A 15,379-nucleotide genomic window follows, 5' to 3' on the forward strand; every position below is an offset into this window, starting at 1 on the left:
CTTTTTTGGAGCACCCAACAGGCAGGACACAATCAATTTCTACCCATGTGCAGGTATTGTGCTCACTGCACCTTCTGGCTTCAGGGTCTTTTCAAAGCGTCACAGCAGAGGTTGGTGGGGTGTCCCAGAGTGCTCTTTCGCGCTTTTTTCATGCCTTATTGGATGCAATGCTGAACAGGCTACAACATCACATCTACTTTCCAAACACCCAACAGGCATTGCAAGACACAAAACTGGATTTTTACCAAATTGCACGTTTTCCCCATGTGATTGGCTGCATTGATGGCACTCATATTGCCATCACAACACCGGCAGCTACAGAATATGTCTTCAGGAATAGGAAAAGCTACCATTCCCTGAACATTCAGATTGTGTGCAATGCCAAATACATAATCAATGATATTGTTGCCAAATACCCAGGCAGCACACATGACTCCTTCATTTTCCGACATTGTGGGATTCATGGACGTCTGAGTGGTGGACACTTTGGAGAGGGATACCTGCTTGGTAAATACATCTCACACCTCCATCCTTCCATCCATTAGTAAATTGTCAGTGGAACGTACACTTACTCTTACTTTTCTTCCATGCAGGTGACAGTCCCTACGCAGTGCGCGACTTCATATTAACGCGATATTTAAACCCATCAAATGCAAGTGAGAGACGATACAACAGGGCACACCAGTCAACGCGCAGCGTCATTGAATGCACATTTGGCATTTTAAAAAGCTGTTTCCGGTGCATACACAAAAGTGGAGGGGCATTGCAGTACAGTCCTGAAACATGTTGTAAGATTGTAACAAGCTGCTCAATGCTACATAACATGGCAATGAGAAAAGGCACAGACTTTGAAGTGAGTGACTCAGACACATCTGATGATGAATGCATACCTCCCCCTGGCAGGGCAACAGCAGGAGTAGGAGTAGGAGCAGCGGCTGGAGGGCAGAGACGGTCAGAGATAACACAAAATTACTTTTAGGTAAGAAAAGTAGTCTCACAACATATCTGCGCTTTGCAGGTGCTGTGTTTAATCACACTACACATACCTTATTTGTATGATAACCCATGACATGTTACAGCACAGTCATGGTACTGTTCCATAAAGTAAAATAAAAGACATATATGTAATCAACATAGTGAAAACTACTGCACTGTAAAAGTTCACTTTCTGCGGTGGCGGCTAGGTGCAGGGCGGTGTTCGGATTCCATGCTCTCCATTACAGGTGTAGTAGCAGCAGCACCATGTCTGCCACTTCTGCGCTGCGTGACTTGCGATGTTGGAGTTGGATTGTTACTACTCCTGCTAGAGGTGTCCTCACTGTCTGCAGAAGCCATTAGGGTGCTGGCACCAGAGTTGGCAGTTTGTAATATTTCTACAGCACCTGTCACTTGATCCAGGCCTCTGGCAATATTTTGAGTGCATTGACTCACCATCTGCGGTCTCCGATGCTTGCCACAAGACTCCAAGCCAGGCTGAAGGAAAAAACTAAGCAAAAGGCGCAAAAAAACGATGATGAAAGAAAATGGATTGTGTGCCTGGCCCAGCTGGAGATTGCTTATTTGCTGCCATTCTGGCTATTAATAGATGTTTATAGCGTCTCTGTCTCCGAGCCCTTCCCCTGATCGATTACCAGCTCGTAGGATCGATACTCCGCTATCATTTAATAACGGGATGTTTTTAGCTATCTCCCTGACATCACCTAATTCTTGCTGTTTTTTTATTAACTCGAGAAAGAATAACTTATAGCTGACATGGGGGAAGCTTGAGGACACCTGGGGAGGGCGCCCTCCTATGGTGTGCACGCAGTTATTCCCTAAGTAGAGGTGCGGGCCCTGACAAAGCCCTGTGGCATACTTGGGGGAGAGGGATTACTTTGCATTTAAATTGCAGATTGTGAATCATAAAGAAGGAGACAAAGATGCAAGCGAAGAGGTATGCAAACGCACTCACAGCCCCGCACAGATAAAAACAAGCGCTCGCCATTGCGGGAAGGCAGCCGCTGTTTATTTTTGCATTGGGCTTTCACTTTCAGTGAAAGCGCGATGCAAAAATAAACATGCGGCGCCCTGTCTCCTTTCGAGACGGCCCATAAGGAATGGATCTCACGGCTTGTTTATATAACACGCCTCCTTGAGATAAGAAATTGCTTCACAACAGCTGTGAAGCAGGCAATCTGGCGGGATGGGCCGGACTACAAGGCGACAGGGAGGCAATGCAAATAGCTAATTTCCAATGACAGCCCACCGTTTAGCATAAACGGTGAAGCCAGCCAATGGAAATGAGGGGCAGGGCTTCACACCCCCTTCTGAAATCCCTCTCTCACAATATCTCTCGCCAGCGAGCAGTGCATGCGCTGCAACGCTAGGCGAGACCGAAAAAGGAAAGAAGGCAACGCAGTAGACATGGGCCAGTGATGCAAGTGTGGGGTGCTTTTTAGCCTCCGGCTTCAGGCTTCACATTTCTCAGGAACGTTTTTTGTTAATTTCACAAAGTGTCAAAAGTATCCAAAAAGTATGAAAAAGAAAAAATTCAAAGTGCTTAATGAAGCAGTTGGTGCTGTGCACCTTACCATGCTGAGTGCATCTTTTCCAAAGTTCTTACACTATTGCTTTGTAGCCCATAAGAGGATTCAGAGATAAGGTATCAACTATGGAAACACAGGACTATGCACCTGATGTACACAGTCCTTTTTGCACTAGCAAAAGTGCTTTTCTTTATGTAAAAAACCCCACTACAAGTTGTAAGCATTTTTGCGATTCTTTCCGAGCCGCAAACAGAGGGCGTCAAAGGAGCATCCCTCCCATTTCCGAATCAGATAGGCATGTAGCAATGGTTTATGACCCCTGATGCGGTCCCCTAATGACCCCCTACCCTATGAGAATTACTGCCTGCTTCCTCTGAAGCATTCCAAAACACATTTTCTTTATGGCAGCCTTGGTTTCTTTAAGGAACAAAAGGCGTTTAAAAAAAAAAAATAAGTGTTCCGTTTTGTAAAGCAGTCATTGGGATGATTTTCTAATGTCCCTTGCAAACCACCATCCCTGGAACCTGCAAAATTAATATCAATTACGCAGATCTTTCTGCGAACCCCTGCAATTCGGTATTGTATTCACTTTCCTTCTTATACGTAGGTCAGTTCGTAAAACAGATGGGGTTCAGAAAAAGTTTGTGTGCAATTTGCTACCACTTTTTCTGAATACATCTTTGTACATTGGTACTGTTTCAATAACAGGCAGAATCCCCTCCACCTATCCTCATATGTCTTTCCTAGTGGGGTATATTAGTAATTATATTTTATAAAGTGCATTAGATTGAGACTTGCTTTGTGGGATGGAATACAGGGGTGTACAGTACCAATCTACGAGTATTTTCCCAAATTTCTTAAAAACATATCAGTCAATCATTCGTGTAAATAATACATAAATTGTGCAGCCAAGCACCTAGACATTCAATAAAGTAAAGCATCTAAATTGAGATTTTTACCTGTAATCAATCATGTGAGAGGACTAAAAAACGTGAAAATTGAATAGATAGTTTTCTACTCTAAACAAGTGTTTCCTGGATACAGAAATTCGTGTTTTTTTAATATGCAAAAAAGAGCAGCGTTGAGAGTATTTTTAGACTGCAATTGAGCAGCTGTTTTCGTGTACGCAGCATGTAAAAGCTAACACTGCAAAATTCTAGGAATGATAATCGGAGTAAAAACTCATTCATTTGGACAAAAACTAAAATATGGTTATTTGAAGTGAGAAAAGAGAAATCATACATTGACGAGCGGGAAACATTTATGCCAATCTAGCATATCTCATTCGTCTAGCAATTTAGATCAGAAATAAGCAAGGCAATCAGCAGGAAATAATACGAACTACTTTAGTCCCTCATCAAAATAATTTTCAAGCATCAAACAATCTGTCATCTGAATTTGTCATTGGCATAATATAAGAGCTGGCAAAGGTTATACTGTGAGCAAGAATTGATCTTATACTGATGTGCTTATTTTTGGGGGGGGCGTGCCCCTGCTGTCATAAAAGCCAAGGAAGAGATAAGGAGTGATAAATACAGACAGACATAAGGTATCACTGTCATAGCCATCCTGCTTTGATTCACAACCTGAGATAGCAAAACTGCAAAGAGCATTGAAATCAATATCAGGGAAATTAGGGCAAACCACAGGGAAAAGAGATCTATCCCAAATTTCGGGGAAACAGTCCAAATTTCCCCTTATTTTGAAAGAGTCGTTGGCTGGATCCAATTGCGAGAGTTGGGGAAAATATCTTCTTATTAAAAGAAACAAGGAGAAGGCATAGACAGCAGGAATAAGAAAGATGAAGTGGAGAAAAAAGAATATTTTTTTGGGTGGGGCAAGGATTGTTTAAAGAGGAGGTTCTTGACATTCTTCCTGATCTTGGAATGGTCTTTAGCATAAGTGATACAGGTGGCTTTATAACATTTGGTCTAGCACAGCATTCTTCATCAAATTAACGTTTTCTACATGATGGGATGACAAAGAGATTGGACTCACTGGATCGAAGGGTCTTGGACGGATGGTACTTTTTTATGTGTACAGAGAGATAGAATAAGTCTCATTCAAAAATTCTTTGCCATACGTCCTGAATTAGATGTTGGTTGCACCAGAAGCAATGCAACCACTTGGGAGTTTGCAAAATGTGACGTTTGTTAAATCCCAGGTTTCATACTGAATACCAGACTGGCAGGCTGATTTTTGTTAGTGATTGTTTTTAGTCAGTCTGTAGCTTTGTGAGTCCAAAGTAAAGGCTGGGGCAAATCTGTGATTATCTGGATGATGGTAATTATAGGGGCCTATCAGCTTGTGTGACAAAAAAGGGGCATGTTTTATTGATGTGAAGTTTAAAGCTGTAGGTCTTGCAACGTTGCAGATTTGGCTCTTAAACAGGACCTTTTTTGTCAAAATGACACCAAAGTTTTGGACAGACTCATAACAACTCTGGTATTTCCCCAGAACATCAGATTGGTAGAACAGGAGCAAATTAAGTGGGAATTCCGTTTAAAAATAGGCTGTTTTTCATCATCCAGGCATGGACGTCTTGCAGGATTGAATAGCTCGAATCTCTCTCTAACTTCATGACCAGCTGAGTGTTGTCTGCACTCATCTGGCAATAAAGGTGACAATTCCAGATGACCAACTACAGCAGGATAAGCTAACCAGGTGGATGCTAAAAGAGAGAGGCCATAGTTCAAAGCACTGACAGAATATATGGCAGGTCTAGCACGGGGTACTAAAGTTTTAATTGTTGAGACCACCTGAGAAGGTGAACTAATTCATTTCTTTGCCACCAGATACACCCACAAAAATGTAGTTGTCAATGTTATCAAAGGCAATCAAACATTTCAGTAATAGGACCAAGACTGCCTTGTGACTACTTTTAAAAGTCTCATTCCTCCCAATTATTACACTACAGTGAATGAAGAAGTGGTGTTGGTCTATACAAGGAAAAATATTGTGAACAGTTGATAACAGCATGTAGATGCCCCCACTGGGCCTCTATCACCACAGTCATTTAAATTTTCTACTCTCATGCAGAAGTTTTTCTATCTCAGAAGTCTCTTTGAAGTATACCTGTCTTGAAAGGTTAGCCTGATTTGAGTGCTTGACAACTTCTTGTACTGTGTGGGACTGGTCACGGGTTTGCCTGGTCTCTCTGTACTTAATTCCTCAACAGAGTTTGGCCTGCTACCAATCACATCATCCTCTATTCTTTCTACCAACAAGTGCCCAGCAGCCCTCCTCAGTTCAAATGCTCAAATTATGCTAGTGTTGCAGATGGTGGGCAATGGCATTCATTGTAGGGTACTGGGACTTATTTTTCGTCATCAGATTTAGACCTACACCATCAAAGAAAAAGGAAGAAAGAAGATACAGAAGCATGAGGTGTAGGATGAAGGAAGAAAGCAGAATGAGGCCGAATCAAGACTAGGCAGCCTTACTGTTCCATAACCCCGGCAGTGCTGCGACGGGATGCTCACAAAACGTTGGGCCCTTACCTAAAGCCTTTTATTTTTCGTTTTTAAATTAAGCCATGCTCAGCTTGCTCACACGTTTTTCTACTAATAGCTATCTAGATTAATGGCTTTTGTCACGAGTCTCTGGTGTAGTTTTAGGTTTCCGAAGCTTAAGAAATCAAACTTCACATCTAAGCGTACAATTATGACCCCTTGAGAAAAAGGATCCAATGATTTTACGTTTGCAGTTCCACTGTTTACTTATACCGTTGAATACACGGCTGCCACTTTAAATCGACATGTACATCCTGACTGATTATTGTACCTCATGAAAAAATCTAATGCCAAGACTACTTCAGTACAGTCCTTCAATGGAATGTATCTGTTTCACAATAATCACTTGGGCACGTTTGTTGCGTTTTGCTCAATGGCATTACAGGAAACATAGCCATAATCATGCAATCCCTTACCTGTGTCCATAGAAGGATGGTTCACGTTGAGGGTGGCATCAGCCTGCATGCTGCAGATTTTGCTAGACTATGACCCTGAAACGCAATAGATGTGGTTGTGAAGGCAGCAGTGGATTACTGAACATCAGATAGAGATATTATTAAGATACATCATGCATTGACAGATATTACTTCTAGAACGATTTGTAGAACGGACAAATACATTCATACGTTCTTCATGCTATTTCGCACTAACATGCCTAAATGGCATAAACAAGCGTGAATGGTCAGCAGTTTTTTGATCTGCTGCATGGAGAAGTAGTAAGAGTTGCTGAGACTGTGCTGTCTGTTATGCCTCATAAATAGGAGGTCAATATGCAAACACTTATCTTCAGCAACAGCCTACCTACTCGTACCTTTTGCTTGGCCTTACTTTTTGGGTGCCTGTACAATATTGTTTCTTGATCAGTCACCTACTGATTCACCCAAGTTGGTCCTTGTTGGATGAAGAAAACTTGACCATCTCACTGGTCTTCAGCTTTGTTAAAAAGAATAGATAAAGGAGAGATTCCCTTGAACTGGACTAAATAATACTAAAGCTAGAAAGTAAAAAACAATAACAAGATTCACGTGTATAAAAAGAATTCTTGCAGTTTATTGGTAATACAAACATTTAAAATAGTGGACAGTTAAGAGACCACTCAACACTGATTAAAACAAGATAATGACAATAAAAGATACACTTAATATTCAATATTGACCAGCAAAATTGAAACAAAAAGACAGAAAAAAAGTAAGACATTGGATTCGTACAATACTGGGTGTATATTCGTACTCTATTTTTGACACCTAGATTATGTATTCTATAATATAGTATATCAACAAAGATGTCCGAGTTGTGAATTATACTAAATGGTGCGTCGACGCGTTTCGGTGGTTTTCCACAATATTCTCCACCTTTGTCAAGACTACATATAATATCTTTCATCGTGTAGGGGTCAATAAAATCACCCTTAGGGTTTGCTTTTTGGAAATTGTTGGGTATCAATTGTTATCCAAATCCGAATGTGGTATATCAGAGAGATTTGCTAGCTTCATGCATCCATTTAATATCAAAGTCTGGCTAAGAGTAAAATCGTCCTGGTGCTAGGACATTAAGCGTTGAATATGGGCATTCCGAAATACTTAGGCCCCATAAAGCGTTCAGTCTTCTTTTCTTGATCTATTAAAACCCAGAGGCGCCTGTGTCATGTCCTCGCCGTGTGAGCTTATGTGAGGAAAAACAGCCCAATTTACAACCGATGCCCAGGCTGCTGGCACACGACGCCTCTTAGTTCCCATTTAGACCAGTTACCAAATAAAGAGACGGGCGCTGGGGGCGGGAGTGCAAGAACAGAGTTTTATTTCTCATGAGGAGAGCCTGTCATTTCGGACATACGCACAATGTCTTCAAGAGGTGCTCTAACAAGTTTCTCTGAGGCTCCGTCTTTTATACACAGGTTTATGATGCACAAACATTCCTTATTGCAATAAAGAAACTTTGAAGTACGAAAAGGCATGTTTGGAATCCCAGCTTCAGGCCTATTCCCACACCAGTCGCTCGGATGTCGTTTCCCCTCCCAAATGTAACATGTGATTGTAATCTTGCAGCCGGACATTCCAACAGGACACGAGGGCAAGAGGGGGGGGGGGTTAGATCTAAGGTTGGGCAAGCGATAAGATCGGGCACTTCGGTTGGTGTATCACGTTTTGCTATGCGGGGCCAGGGGGAGTACATCCATGAGGCTTTGTTTTATGACTTGGGACCGGGTCGAGAGGCCAGGTGTAGCCGGGGGGGGGGGGGGGTCATCAGAAGAGGGGAAGGGTGTTCCTGGGAGGAATGCAGGGGGTGTCGGTCAGGCAGGGGTGTCACTTTTAGAGCGGGGTCGCCCAGAGGGAGAGGGTTTTATGGCCTATGCATGAGAGACCGGGGGCTGTCGGGGATGCTTGCGAGGCTGGGGAGTGAGGGGGAGAGAGAGACGCTGGCTATCGGGAGTGGGCAGAGAGGCCTTGGTGCCTGAAATGGCTGTCGTGTACGTGCGTGCATGGGCTTATTCTGGCGAGATGATGCGGGCAATGCTTTGCGGTATTCGTTCTGCTTACAGCTAGGGGTATGGTGAACACAAATGAACGCCGCTTATGTACATATACAATGTCATTTTCCACAGTCGCCGCTTTTTAACATAAGTTAGTTCATTTCCGTGTTTATCATAACTGACGGGGTGTACATATAGCCATGGGTGGCCAATGAAATAGCGTTTGTTGATACTGGCGGATTGCATATAACTATGTGCAGTTGATGCGATAGACGAGGTGCAATACAGATGAATTTACATTTGTCGTGTTATGTCTCTCTCCGGCGGTATCAATGTACAGTTAAAAGTGACAGATGAAACATTTTGAAAGCAATACAAAGTGGTTGAGGGAGGAATTCAGTTCAATACAAGCAATTAGTCCGGGGGGGGGGGGGGGAGAAAGTCCGGGGAGGGGGGGGGGGTCTTCGCCACAGTGTCTTTTTAGCAGCGAGCCATCACTGGTAGGTTCTAGTAGTTTGTTTTCTTCCGTTGGCGCTGTTGAGCACCGGCGGTGGAGCTATAGGTCCAGCTCGGATCCATCCTTACACGTCGCAGGGTGCGATCTGTCCTCTGCTGTTAGACCACAGTCCTGTTTCCTAACTAATCTTTTTAAGGGTGCCTCATGCTGGGCACCTGCATTTCTTTCTCCTTTCGTGGCAAACCCTATTCTACCTAAATGCTGTTCTTCTTCTCAGAGTCAAAATCCATGTGAAAGAAAAGGGGGGTTGTCGGATAATCGAGGGAAGAGAGGGCGGAGTGGGATCAGATCTTTGAGACAAACCAAGGGAGCAAAGGATAACGAGCAGGCAGGCCCATCAATCGGGCTCAAAGGGGCGGGGACTTCTGGCACGCGTGGGTCAGCAAGCAGAGGGCTTCAAGGCAGCCCTCCATCCTTTCATTTTCCGTGTTCGAGAGTGGTGCCTCGTCCCGCGTCTCGTTGCTCTGCGGCTCCACCTTTGGTCGAGGTCACATGTGCTTCATGATCTGCGGCTAGGCTGTGCGTCACGTCCGGCCCCTCTCCTCCGGTGATTGTGTATCTTTGAATGGGTACAAAACAAGCTTTAGAGAACTGGCAGGAGAAGACATTTATACATTTCAATTCCGCCCCCAATCTCAAGTAGCTGGGGATACGTTCATCGGTCACGGTCAGAAGTTATCACTATGGAGTATGTATGTGGGCATTTCTACTTAGGTTGTACCAAGTCTATTTGGCGTTCATTCATGGCGTATATGGAGAAAAGTCAGACTCCTATCAACTGCGTATTTCCATCAACCTCGAAATCGGATCCTACGGTAGAGACTCGTCTTTCTAACCCAAGCCCTGGCAATCTTCTATTATCATGAGAGAGGGACAGAGGCTAAACATTCTTTTCTCGGGGAGCAACGGTTAATCAGGGTCATCAGTTATACTTCGGGATATGGAGCTGGGGTCTATCGGGAGAAACGAGGACGCTTTGGACATCCGTACTTGGGTGCAGAGAGGTGGGGCAATCTGGGCATTGGGGATTGCGTTTCTAACAAACTGAGAACAGAAGGCCACTGACATATAGTCCCCCTAAAAAAAAATAAAAGCCAGATTAGGGGACATCAGTCGTCTTACCTGTCCTTTCCTTCTTAGCCAATTCAAGTTCCATCATTATACAGAAAGGAGAGGTAGTAATATGGCAAATTACAATTGTTTTAGTTTCTGTCAATTTTGCCGAACACCTTTGTGTTCAGAAACCAATTAGGCTTGTGCCGGCGGGGCACAACGTTACCACATAAAGGAAGAGGGAACAGGGGGACCCTCAGAGAGAGAGAGAGTTGTCCGCATTTTAAACGAACTATTCGGTACACGTCTGACATGGAGAGAGAGAAAGAGAGAGAGAGAGAGAGAGAGAGAAACGTGTACAATAATAGGCCATTTAATGCGCACACAACACAGAACAGCAGGGGTCAAGTTATATAGAAACACAGACTGAGGGACGACGTAGATCCATACATTACGCACACATGAATTCAGGCGGGGGGGTAGTACATGCATTATATACAAGAATCCAAGACAAAACATAGAACAGTACTTGGCCAAAAAGATTTCTTCCTGCATGCTGCGCATCCTTAGTATCCTACTTAATTCATCTGGCTGCCTTTGCTGGTGGCCTCTGTTGCAAATACTTACACCTTTGTCAATTGTTCGGGAACTAACCTGGTCGGGCTAATACTCACGGTGGGGTCTTCGAATCATTTTTAGCGAATGGGTATCCAGGCTGAGGCAACGGAGGGTGTCAGTCGGGAGAACAATGGGGCAGCTTTGAGTTTCATGTCTATGAGGGTGCAAGAAGGAGGTGGTAAATCCTAAACATTTGACAATTTTCCTAGTCTTCCAGGAGGAGGGCACTTGGGCAAACCTCACCCCGGAACATTCCTGAACTTTTCCCTATTTAGTCACCGTATGAATTTACTCATGGGTGCACGTCATTCTTGGTTGCATTATTTGGGGTGCCGGTTGGAGTCATATTTCATCATACTGCAATAACCCGTCAAGTTTCTGCTTCAGGTCACCCTCCCAGTCGCTGGGTTCGGAGAGAGAGAGACAGTCGTTTCTAAGTAAGGGAGTGCTATATCTTTGTTTGTTCGTCGTGTATAGGCACCATGTTCAGACCCCTTTTCCCCATTCCATCGGCCGTTCGATCATCACTTAAGTCATACATAAAACATTTCCCTTATCAATCCAAGCGTGTGCAACGCGTATTCAGTCGAGCTATACACATCAGGGCATACACGCGTGCATTCATATCACACAAATTCGTCACGTTCTCAGGGGCAGTCCCCATAGACAATATACAATTTTTCTGTGCGGAACCATGGCGTGTTGCTTAGGTTTTCTCCATACTTTGGTCGACGTTCCGATGTGTCCTGTAGAAAGAAGGGAAAAAGAACGGGTGGGGGGCAGCGTTTTAAAACATATCAGCACGCATAAACCCGAAAATGCCTTTACTTACCACATACTCGACCTATCTCCGCGGGATGCAATCCCTTTCATCTCCGCGTTTAAGCCCAGAGGGACCGGTAGTGCGGGAGAGATAATCTTCGATGGACTGTGTATTGCATAGATCGCCCAAGTGTGGTATTACGGATCGTGTGTAGGGAAGGGTCAAAACAGAGGGCAGTCAGTGTAGAGTGGGGGGTGAACTCGTGCTCTCCTTCGAGGAGGAGGGATGGTCCACAGTGGTACAGGGTCGTTTTTGTTCCCTAGGCACGGAGACTAGAGGGGCTAGGTGGCATTCCTTCGGAGTGGCTTAGGGGCATCTGAAACAACTTCCCTGATACATGTGGCACATAAGGTAAAGGCTAAATACCGGGACCTTTATCGATTGCTCTACGTTGCACAAAAATAAAAATATATAATAAAAAAACATATACACAACAAACCTGGACCATTCACATTTGTGATATTTCTGTGTACTCTGCTTTTTAACCTTCAAGTAATCGAGTGGCTTTATTTCACCTGTATTTTACTTATATCGGAAACAGTGGCCATTTATTCGAAACTTACCAATTTAAGCGCTACAACTAAGTTTGCTTTTCACAAAACCTTTATTTAAAAATGTTGGCGCACAAATACGGGTCTACAACCACGTGGGCCAGCCACGGAGCAGACTGGAACTGTACATGAGGGGATATTTATTTGAACGGAGTCAGTGACCGTTGATTTCATAAAGGTGCGACAAGTGCAATAAAATCATATCGAAAATTCATTGTGGGTAAGTACCATAAGTGTCGAAAATTCGAACTTTCAATAATACCGTAATCAATGACGCGTCAGAACTTAATATCAATTCATTGTCCAAGTGTTCAATCAGTACCCATCCCCTCCCTCCACGTGCTTCAAAAAAAAAATGCATTCATATCTCATGATATCAAGGCTGAGCAACCGGAACACAACAGGGAGTTGCGAGTTTCATTTGTACCGGCGCCATTTTGGGTGAGGTCAGGCAGGTCCAAGTATAGTCAAAATGTCTCCACCAACTCGTGGTTGGACCAGAGCCTCTTTCGGCAGTCCAAAAGTTTAGTTAAAGGGCACAGAAGGGGCCGCCGATAAGAACCATCAGTCAAAGGGGGGAGGGAGGCAACAATCTTTCCTGCCGGGTCATACTGGTGTTCCACCGGAACTGATCAAATTGGTAGTCGGCAGGATTTCGGTCATTCAAACTGAGGCTGGCGCCAGCATGAGAGCGCCAACGTCTCGTGGCTACGTCTTGGTCGTTCCGTGGGCAATCATGGCAGTCATTCTCCATCGGGGGCCCGCGGGCCCCTGCGGCTCTCATAGAATCTTCAAAGCTGAGGAGAACGCCTCTGGACGGGGGGGTTCATTTTCTAGCTGGCAGGCGATCTGGCCATCTTTGCACGCCGGGTCCAATCTTGCAGAGTCGACCGCCATTTTACGAGTTCTGCGGCAACCGGCAGTCGTTGGATCGCAAGGGCAGACGGACTCCAGCCTGTCGGGCATGGTGTTGCACCGCAAGAGTGGACGAACCCTTGTCGGGTGAGTGGAGCGTTGGGGGTGCAGCTGAGGGGCCTCCACCTGGGGAGGTGGCTGAGGGGCCTCCACCTGGGGAGGTGGGAGAGGCTCGTCCGCGCCGCCTCTGCCTCCCAGTGCACCCCACGCCGTCTCCCGGCGCGGACATTCGTGATGGCCGAACCAGGCGATGAGAGAGGGGGGGTTGAAGGCATAAGCAAGACATCCTCCCCCCCCCCGTGGCCTGCAAGGCGCCAGAAGAGGAGGATGGGAATACCAGTACATTCCGGGCCATCCATCCCACGACTTCTCCGGCCGCTGACATTCGTGGTGGCCGGACCAGATGATGAGAGAGGGGGGGGGTCGGAGGCATAAGCAAGACATCCCCCCCCCGTGGCCTGCAAGGCGCTAGAAGAAGAGGATGGGAAGACCAGTACATCCCGGACCATCCACCCCTTCTCCTCTCCGGCCGATGGCGGCCAGCCGGGCCCCGCCCTGCACGTGTCGAGGCCTCGTCTTCCGGATGGGTGTGACCGTGGACCTGTTGAGCTTCGGGAGCTTCCGGAATGGGGGTAGGTATCTGCTGACTTGTATCTGTCTTATGTTACCGTTATTGGGCGTGGCGGGCGGTGGGACAGACATGTTTGGAGCAGTGAGGGGCGGCGGAGCCTAGCTACCTCGTGGCTGCCGTGATGTCAAGCTTGGCTTCTCTCACCACTTTCATGTTTCTTATTGCGGGCTATTTCTAACGTTTCTTATTTCTAGCGAAATCAAAAAACTCATCAGTGGCCTACTGATTTTGCTCGATTTCTTTTTCCTTCCTTATCTAGAGTGTTTTTGCGCTAAAGTTTCTGTTAACAGGATACGGTGATTACTTCATATTTTACATATGTCCTTTTTATTAGGGGCGCCCTCCGGTTGAGCCAGATGATCTGCCTCTAATAAATGGTCCGGGTGGAACTAGTTTACCAATCAGTGGGGAGTAGATAGGCATGTCAGATTACAACGGGGGACAAAGGTCCGCATTACCTACCCTTCACTACTTGCAAAGACTAGACAGAATATTTCTATTCCCCGTTATTTGCAAACAGAGAATACCTCAAAAGAACTATTCCTTGAACAATAAATGTCCAGACAAACAATCAATCAGTGGGGAGAAAAACAGGCATGACGGATTACAACGGGGGACAAAAGTCCGCATTACCTATCCTTCGCTATCTGCAAAGGGAGACAGAATATTCCTATTCTTCTCTGTTTGTAGACAGGGAATATCTCAAAAGAGCGATAATCGATAAAAATCGATAACAAACAATCAGTGGGGAGAAAAATAGGCATGACGGATTACAATGGGGACAAAAGTCTGCATTACCTACCCTTCACTATCTGCAAAGGGAGACAGAATATTCCTATTCTTCCCCGTTTGTAGACAGCGAATGTCTCAAAGAGCAACAGAGCAACCAATCAATCAGTGGGGAGAAAAAATAGGCATGACGGATTACAATGGGGACAAAAGTCTGCATTACCTATCCTTCACTATTTGCAAAGAGAGAGGAACGTTCCTATTCGTCGCTGTTTGCAAATAGAGAATGTCTCAAAAGGACCAATACTTCAAGTAGCAACCAAGGCTAAATGAACCAATCAATGAACAATACCAGTATTTAAATACCGATTCCAATATAAACAATCAATCAGACGTAAAGACGTCCTACTTAACCTTACCCGGACCGGACCGTGTGGACAGTTCTTCGCCTTCCCTTTCCAGCGCCCGATCGTTCTCTTACTCCATGTTTTTACCGCAGCATTCCTGTGGGATCCCAGTCAGGACAGTAGGTCACTTGAGAGAGGTCCGTTCGGAATCGGTGAAGTTCATTCAATCGGCAGCCGGACGAGGGCCCTCTCAAGGCAGGTATACTCCAATCGATCAGATGTTCACCCCATCGTCTGGACCTCTCTTACCGGACCTTATGTCGCTGAAGGGCCCCGCGTTGGGCGCCAATTGAGGAAAAACAGCCCAATTTACAACCGATGCCCAGGCTGCTGGCACACGACGCCTCTTAGTTCCCATTTAGACCAGTTACCAAATAAAGAGACGGGCGCTGGAAGCGGGAGTGCAAGAACAGAGTTTTATTTCTCATGAGGAGAGCCTGTCATTTCGGACATACGCACAATGTCTTCAAGAGGTGCTCTAACAAGTTTCTCTGAGGCTCCGTCTTTTATACACAGGTTAATGATGCACAAACATTCCTTATTGCAATAAAGAAACTTTGAAGTACGAAAAGGCATGTTTGGAATCCCAGCTTCAGGCCTATTCCCACACCAGTCGCTCGGATGTCGT

The 15,379-nt window shown here is 45.2% G+C and overlaps 1 protein-coding gene across 4 annotated transcripts in view; it reads right to left on the reverse strand.

Annotated features, from left to right (window-relative positions):
• The window catches only part of HSPBAP1 (HSPB1 associated protein 1), a 1,313,039-nt gene that overhangs the window by 1,078,363 nt on the left and 219,297 nt on the right, over nucleotides 1-15,379 (reverse strand). For 2 of the 4 annotated variants that reach the window (XM_078682023.1, XM_078682024.1), the window contains exon 3: nucleotides 6,454-6,528. The exons of the other annotated variants lie outside the window; for them this stretch is intronic. In XM_078682023.1, the coding sequence (XP_078538149.1) occupies nucleotides 6,454-6,502 (49 nt within the window). In that variant the 5' untranslated portion in view covers nucleotides 6,503-6,528. The remainder of the gene's footprint in view (nucleotides 1-6,453; nucleotides 6,529-15,379) is intronic. 4 annotated transcript variants of the gene reach the window in all.

This window comes from Lissotriton helveticus, chromosome 3_1 (genome assembly GCF_964261635.1).
Source record: "Lissotriton helveticus chromosome 3_1, aLisHel1.1, whole genome shotgun sequence".
NCBI classification, from domain to species: Eukaryota; Metazoa; Chordata; class Amphibia; order Caudata; family Salamandridae; genus Lissotriton; species Lissotriton helveticus.